This window comes from Pleurodeles waltl, chromosome 3_1, assembly GCF_031143425.1.
Source record: "Pleurodeles waltl isolate 20211129_DDA chromosome 3_1, aPleWal1.hap1.20221129, whole genome shotgun sequence".
In the NCBI taxonomy this organism is placed as follows: domain Eukaryota; kingdom Metazoa; phylum Chordata; class Amphibia; order Caudata; family Salamandridae; genus Pleurodeles; species Pleurodeles waltl.
The window spans coordinates 363,741,629-363,750,091 of record NC_090440.1 but is presented as its reverse complement, the minus strand read 5'-3'; the positions used below and the strand labels follow the sequence as shown (position 1 = coordinate 363,750,091).

The following is an 8,463-nucleotide window of genomic DNA, read 5'->3' as shown; positions in this document are numbered from 1 at the left end:
TCTAATACCGCAGATCAGAAGTGTCGACTGAAATCAATCACGGAAATAGCTTTCCAAACAGTAAAATGGAATAGTTTCTTCTCATTTAAAAATAACCCTCTCCTTACCATGGAGAATACCAAAGTTAGTGGTGATTACATTACACATAATCTCACGGAAGCTGGGCAGTCAAAACAAGCATCTGTACTTACTGGGCACAGAAAAACTCAAAGAATTACACAAAAGTTTAAAAAGCAGAACTTTTTTATTTAATACATTTCGATTTGACTGCATTTTCCATTTCATGTTATCTATTTAAACACTGGGAGAAAACGTCCTAACTTGATATAATGTTATTATGCTATCGGTTTCCAAACATACAGTGTTATATAATAGAGCAAACATCAACATTTACAAATAAAAGATTCAAAGAAATCAGTTTAAAGCAGCAATACTGCTAATGATACCTGCACTGAATGCAATCTGGAGAGACACAACCATAATGCTGCCAGAGGAAAAAAATTATAGATTTATTTTTACACTAGTGCAATACTAATTTAAATGTAGCTGCTCCGTTTATCTAGCCCCATCTTATATTAGATATTTAGCTGTAAAACAATAGCGATAGGTAATCTGCTCGAAGGTGTCTTCCACACAACATACGTCTGGAAAGTAGGAAAAAAATTGAAAAAATGTAAACATGGTTAAGCGAACTTCAGAAGAGCAATGAAAAACGTCAAGGTAGTATTGCTGTTCCAAACATACATCCCCAAGTAGTATTGCTGCTTTAATACAAACGCTCAAGTTATCAACATGTTTTACAAAGTTGTACTGTAGGTAGTGCCAGTTTCCTCACAGTTTCGCCTGCATGCTAATTTATTTAGACTACAGAATTAAAACAGTTCCTAAGCGTCCTGAGCATTTTCGTATGCTACTTTCTTTTTGGTAATATATATATTTTTTTTATTGTGCTAACCTGGCAGAAAACCTATTAATTACTGTTATTGCTAGAATTAGTGCCACAGGCAAACAGATCGTTGTGGTTTCAGTGCACGGGAAGACTGTGGGTTAGATGCCTTGCACTCTCACAGACATCATTAAGTCTGGGTCGACTTTAGGACACTTATCAGCAGATACCAGGGCTCGGTACTTCTGGCTCTTCCACTGATCGAAGACGTTGAAATATGCCTTTTGTTCTAAATCAAGTAGCGTCAGTGAAGCGTGAAAAACCATCATCATAGAAGAAAAGGCGACCTGTAAAGTATCCGTTTTTCCTAGCAGAGCTGATCACTCGTTTGGATTTTTAAAATGCCCTTACGTTTCCTAGAGGTGAGCTGGAGCACTGGATTTTTTTTGTAAGAGTACAAAGTCCTACGCTTTCATCGTTTCATTTTTCAATATGCATCGCTAAAAAGAAGGTGTACGCATTGGGGTTCAGTTCAAAGCAGAAGCTGCTGCAGGAATGAGCCACAAAACATCAGCTCAGTTTATAGACAGCTTCTAACTTGACTTGGTGGTCAAGAAAGGGTTAAAATGTAGATAACTAAGAAAGGAAATGGTGAACAATCCCCATAAACCAAAGCTAATTAGAAAAAGTTGAAAAGAAACATGTAATAGCGTTTTGTGTTATTGTCTTGCAATGCGATCAGCAAGCAAGAAATCTCAAGTCTGTGCTATCTTCTGTTTGTGCTGACATTAGCCCCGTGGCACCACAAAGACCCAATAAAACACCTAATCTACCATGTAATAAATTGTACAATCATACAGGTTCCCATTCATTCAGTCTCCAATAATTGTTGTAAACACTGGTTAACTCAGAGAATGTATGGGCTCTGGAATACATACCAAGAAAGACTCCAGTCTTGATAAGCAACCAAAAAGATAACTCTTTTATCCTACCATTTTATATTAAATACCTTTTCAGTCTTCTTTCTTTCTCTCCTTCCTCCTTTCCCCAAAATAGAAGCTACAAATTAAAACATGAATGACCATCACTGTGCTGACCATTTTTTTTAAAGAAAATTGGAATGAATATTTTGAAGTAGACAGACATAAAAAAGAAAGCCATGGACCGTAGGCCTCCATACAGCAAATTTAAACCTAGCTGTTTTTAAGGGAGGTTAGTTCCTCACAGACCCCAAGCATCCAGTACGGGACCAGACAACCTCAGTTCTGGCATACAAGACTCTACCTGATCAAGCTTTTTTGCTTTTGGAAGCAGGTCAACATGCTTAAAAATGTCCTTCCTTATATTATTTCAAAGGCTTTTTTCTCACCTTTTCTTTCCAATGGTGTCTTAATTTTTAATATTGAGAGCTCACCTCTACAGGCTGAAGAGCCCAATGGGACTGAGCCTCGATCTCCTGCATACTGTCCTTTTGATCGTAGCTCACAGGTCTTTTCAAGGATAAGGCAAAGCAAATCAACCAGTCCTCGTCCAGAAAGCCTAGTTCTCCTACCGGAGAGTCCCGGAATTTTCTTTCAGTTTACGGTATACTAATGTGATCATCTTCTGTTGATGAAATCTCTGCTTCCATGAGATTTTGGCAAACAGAACACAACCATGAAGTTAGATGTTCCAACCTCACTACCTTGCTGCCTCCTCACTACCTTGTTGAATATAGTGGATATTCTACAGGAGCTTGAACTTTCAGGTCTGATGTGGTGTTAGAAGTTGGTTTGAAAAACTAAGCTATAGCTGCATTGAAAGCTCCATTATCAAAACATAAAGCTCAGAGGCACCTTATGAATAATAAAGACCGGTACCCAGAACATTAATTTAAAAGCAGGAAACCTCCTCTTGACGTCTTAGTGGTAGGTAAAATGCATAAGTGATTCTGTTCTCCTCCATTAATAGTATTTCTGGAGACTGCAGACAAGAAGGCACGCATTGCCTCAAACACATATCCAGTGAGCAAATACTGCTACTTTGCTCAACAAATAAATGACCCCGGTGTCTCTCTTCAGATATTTAGACCGCTGTTTCCCAGTGGAATTCTTCAGGGGATGTTCTCATTGCTTCATTTAACTGGGGCACAAGTGGAAGTTCAACGTGGGCTGATAAGCCTGCCCTTTACGTGCTCCTCCATTTCTATTTTTCAGGTGGATGGGGAGCTCACCAGAGTGAATCCTTCAACCACAGTGACTACAGCTTCTGGTGGAACACCCCCGTCACCTTGTCCTTCTCTCGTCTGTCATCACAGGCACATGGTCATTATCTTGGCATGCCATAAACCTGGCATGGCGCTAGCACAGGCACTGCTTTGACTATAGTTAGAATAGTAAATATGAGACGTCAAGATCATAGCAGGACAAGGTAACAGCCACGACTAGTTATTGGTCATGATGATGTCAGCAGCAGTGAGTGTGACCTAGATTCCTCCTCACCAGTGATGACTACTCCCCTCCCAGAGTGAGAAGAATGTTTGTGAGTCTCTTCGATTTTGTAAATGTGTTGTTTATACTGTCTAAATTTTAAAATGAAACTCGGATTGGATTTTGGCCAGCACAGGGATATTTTATTTGCTTTTTAATGTGAAGCTTTCTATTTTAATGTGGGGTGAACTTCGAAAAGGGTATATAGGTTTTAAAATTGGGAGATCAGGTATAGGTTAGCTTTTGAGGTATCTGATGAGTCTCTGTACTCTCTGGGAGCTGATATTACAAGCTTATGCATTTATTGAAGACACCCACACTAAAGAACTAGGACTAAAAGTAGATACTTTCTCCTTACACACAGTATAGGCTCTTGTACTCCTTGTTCTTCACTAAATAAACTCTAGAATAATGATACACATAAAATGAGTATACGATGGCAATGGCGGACCCTTACACAGTGTAATTATTTCTATGTTTTACAAATCATAAACCTATGGGCACACTGAGCATGTTGAGTCTGCCCTGCTTCAACATACAGGCAGGCTTCCCAAAGTTCCACTTCTTTTCTCTCCAACCAGACAATAAGCCACAGAACTAGTGAGGCGGGCAGGTGTGGTGTTTGGATCAAAGGGAGTTAAGAACTAGGAGCCCCTATGGCGAGTAACTTGTGCTTAATTCGGGGTCCATTTTTATTTTGTTCCTCTAGGCTAATGGGAAGATTAAAAGGATTTTGTTATTTGAGATCACAGGTGGTGTATAAATAATATGTTAGAGGCCTATCAAAAATATCATCAGGACTTCCCCAAACATGAGGCTCCCATCAAGAGAATCCATTGTCATATAAGAGTTATAAAAAACATAGGGACGCACTTGAGTGTGCTCTGAAGATCACATCCAAAGAAAGATCGATAGAAGACCATCAATGCCATCTTTGAACGGTCTGTTTCTGAAATGTTTTAGGAAGGAGGAGACAGCTAACTGGGTAACAATCTTGAGATACATACGGTGCTTAAGTGACAGACCCCAAAGGTGCACATATGTTAAAGTAGCTGACACAACTAACTTAAACAAATTGCAAACAGGGTATAATTACTTGGTATAGCTGCATGTAACGTATTTGCATTTGGTGGTTGTGTCCGAGGGACACCAAAAATGTGTTTGCAGGGGTAAACTTTGGAATAATGGGACAGACAGAATCTGCATTTCGTAAACATTTAAAATACAGTGTGAAGATAAAGATCAAGCTCTGAGGTGGAGGGGTAATGGAAACTCACTCTCTAACACAAAAAAGATCAAGGTGCCAAGGAATTTAAAGCACAATTTGGGACGTATCTGCAGCAAAAAGGGCTGGAGCCTTGAGAAGCCTTAGGCCTACTGGGGAAAGGGCCACGGATGGGCCGCAAATTGACTTCTGTGCAAATACCCAAAGCTTTACTTCAACAGGATGGCTGTCCCTTTAGTGTGGGAGAATATGTAAACATTACCTATTTCATTAATATTCAAAGTGGCATAAACCGCATTATTAATCTAACAAAGGTATATTCATAGATTCCAAAAATATGTGCAAGATTTGGAGAAGACAAAAGAATGGGCTACATTCAAGGAGCTATCAATTTTACCAGCACATAAGCATGAAAGTCTACATTGTCTAAAATAAAATAACTTGCCATTTATAAAACATTTCAGGATTATTCAAGGCTAGCTTTTTAAGTTACAAATAACAGGCTGACACCAAAAATTAGGTGTGCCATCCGAGGGTGAAAAGTAGGCTCATTAGCAAACATTAAATACATATGTACAACACCATCTTAAAATCAGAACGCGTGTTATGTCAATAGTAAATAGTGAAATGTAACATTACAATTTCAAATGTGTTTGAACAGAATAAATAACCTACATAATCTATCAGCATTTGCGGTATCTTTGTCACTTTTACTTGCCATCCATTACATGTATTGTACGTGCCAGTGAAGTGACGTGTACATTACATTTCCAATAGTAAGGTAGATTAATTCAATTCCACACAGAAAATAATCGTCATGCTACTTTGCCAAATCAGGGATTATTTCAAAACAGAAACTATAAGACTGAGCATCCTAATATTAGAAATATAGTATAGAACAGGTTGTCTCTTTAACAAAAATTCGAGGCTACAAGTTTAAGCTCATCACACATTTTGTAAAGGACAACCTGGCCTTCCCATTTGGGTTGTTTCTGCCAAGACACCCAATTGTTAAACTACTGATTGTATTTAGCGGAGTATATACATACTTATGCGCAAATTATGGTTGATCAAATCAATTTGGAACATAAATTGGTTATGAAATATGCAGCATTTTCTCTTGACAACAATGCCAAGAAATATATTCAGAAAACATATATCTACAATAATTTTGAAACTTGCATAGATCAAACACTTCGAATTGAAATAAGGCACAGTTGTCTGCATTTTACAAAAGATCTTGTTTACCCACTCGGGCATCCTAGGGAGGCTTCATAAAAATATACATGGCCTGTTGGAACGGCCAATAGTGCCAAATTGACTAAAGAAAGGATTCTAGTGTTATGGTTATAAAATCATTGTAATTCTGTCCAGTGCATTTGTTCTACAAACACTCTATACGCTAAAGTGCTGATGTGCTATGGCACTTCAGAGTAATTAGCAGAATCGGCGGCGGCGTCTTCTTCATTAACTGCAGTCTCCAGGTGTTCCATTACCTAGTTAAAAAAAAACAGAGAATCTGTAGTTAAAGAACGGAGCCCACAAATAAAATACCGTACTATGTGTAATTGCATCACAAGAAAATTTGTAAATTTATAACTGCATGCCTGACAGGTCCCTTGTGAAAAGGCAATCAAATACAGATTACACAAGGTTCCATCTAATTGTGAGTTTCTTTCAAGTGAGAAGCTTTGGTCAGTAAATGAGAACCAAAGTTATTCGAAGCAAGAGCCCTCACTCACCATCCGGTGACATGCTTCGGTATCGGTGAGAATTGGCATAGGTTTTCCGGCAGTGACCGCTATTTCCTAAAATCAGAGTTGATTTTTTTAGCCTGGACTCCCCCGATGTGGCCCTACCATTAATTGTTGGAGGGTTTTTTGACTATCATATGTGTGGAATTTCCCACGTTCTATAGGATTAGGTATGTTACTAGGTCCTGATGAATCGCATAAGTTAATTCTTCTATAAGTAGCGAGAAACATGTCGACCCACCACATAGAGTGACACAGGGGACCCTGTGTGCTCTGTCTCTTATATGCCACTTTTCTCTAAGAGACACTATTTTTACCATACTGATGTGTATTTCTGTGGGGTTTGTGGTCATTATCCCACTAACTCCCCCTTTTTCTGGTTTTTAATCTTGTCAGTGGTACAAATATAAGAATTAAAATTATTAGTAGTTACCTCTAGACATTTTTAACTTTTCTATTTTTCTATTTACCAATCCTTCACTCCTTTGTCTTTGACCGGCCACACTCGATTCATAAAAGATCTCCGGCAAAGAGCCCCCCCGTGGGGCCCGTCAGGCATTGCAGCGCCGGCCTGACGAGGAGCTGGCCCTATGAAGAAGCATGTCACCGGATGGTGAGTGAGGGCTCTTGCTTCGAATAACTTTGGTTCTCATTTACTGACCAAAGCTTCTCACTTGAAAGAAACTCACAATTAGATGGAACCTTATGTAATCTTTATTTGATTGACTGTTAGTGGGAACTTTACACACGGGACCAGGAGTTAGACTCCGAATCTCCCATTTTTTGCCCCTCCTCTGTTGTTTTTTTGATGCCTTGTGAAAAGGTTCATGCTCATAAAAGCAGGCCTGCCAAGCAATCATGCAAGATATAAACCTGATGGCGTATTTAGAAAAAGTTATGTTGGAAGCCATAGATCTTGTTTGTTCATAAAGAAAATTTGCAATAAAGGCAGGATGGTGTACTTGTTTATAAGGATGAAAACATGTTAAAGCCAAAGGGGTGTTAAAGGCTGATTGTTATTACAATGTGTTAAAGCCTGTCGACAGAGAATATGTTACAAAGAGTGTCACAGATTTCCAGAGTCTATAAGGGTTTGCTGTTGGTAAGTCCCTCTGAGATTGCCTATGCGAGAGCTATTGCCTTCGCCAATATGTTTTAGCCATATGCACACTGGTGTGGCTTTTGGTCAGTATGGTTAAAAAGTAGTGGCATGGTGTTGGGTGGGGTTGGGTAGACTGAAGGGGGATAGTTTGGGGCAGAGTGGAATGGGGTAGATTAAGGTAGAGTGAAGCGGGGTAGATTAGGGTAGAGTAAAATTGAATAGGTTGGAGTGGAGTGGGTTAGAGTGGGGTAGAATGTGGTAGACTGAAGTAGACTGTAGTGGCGTAGGTTAGGGCAGAGTGGGGTAAACTGGAGTGGGGTAGAATGGCTTTGGGTAGGATGGAGTGGATTGAGGTAGGTTGGAGCAGAGTGAGATAGGTTGGTGTGGAGTGGGTAGACTGAAGTGGAATGGGGTAGATTGGAGTGGGGAAGTTAGTGTAGGCCTGGGTAGAGTGGAAGTGGGGTGGGGTAGATTGGAGTGGGTGGGGTATATTGGGTAAGATTGGAGTGGGGCAGACTGGGGAAGAACGGAGTGGGGTAGTGTGACAGACCGAACAGTATAAATGCAACGGAGAGGTGGTGGTATTGCTTAGGAAGTGGTTTATTCAAATGAAATGGTGAAAAACAAGAAATGTTTATAACTAAGGTGGGGTTGGTTCTCCCGAAATTATGGCCTTGTTCGTCTTTTTCCTGGATTGGTGATTTCCTCTGTTTCTCTTGTTTTCTCTTCCAGGTGGAATTACTGGCTTGTTCGCTCAGGTGGATCCAGCACGGTACCGGAAACAGAAGGACAGAAAAACGCTAGGGTAAGTATGGGGTTTATAACCGGGGTTTCACTCTCTCTCTACTCTCACTGACTGGGGAAAAGGTAAGAACAAAAGGATGGGGTTGGTGCCGGTGAGGAGTTGGGGAATGACCTGACCATAGTCTAATATTGGTGAGGGGAAGAAGTGTCTCACAAGCGGTGGTCACGGTGCCCTCTTTTTTATTCCTCCCTTTCACCCCTCCTTTATATCCCCTCCCCAGTCC

General features: G+C 40.0%; 1 protein-coding gene across 1 annotated transcript in view; it reads right to left on the bottom strand.

The window, feature by feature from the left end:
* Window positions 1-225: 225 nt before the first annotated feature.
* SPPL2A (signal peptide peptidase like 2A) overlaps window positions 226-8,463 on the bottom strand; it is a 273,444-nt gene continuing 265,206 nt past the window's right edge. Inside the window, exon 16 of the mRNA XM_069222533.1 lies at window positions 226-6,075. Coding sequence (XP_069078634.1) covers window positions 5,998-6,075 — 78 coding nt within the window. The 3' untranslated portion in view covers window positions 226-5,997. The remainder of the gene's footprint in view (window positions 6,076-8,463) is intronic.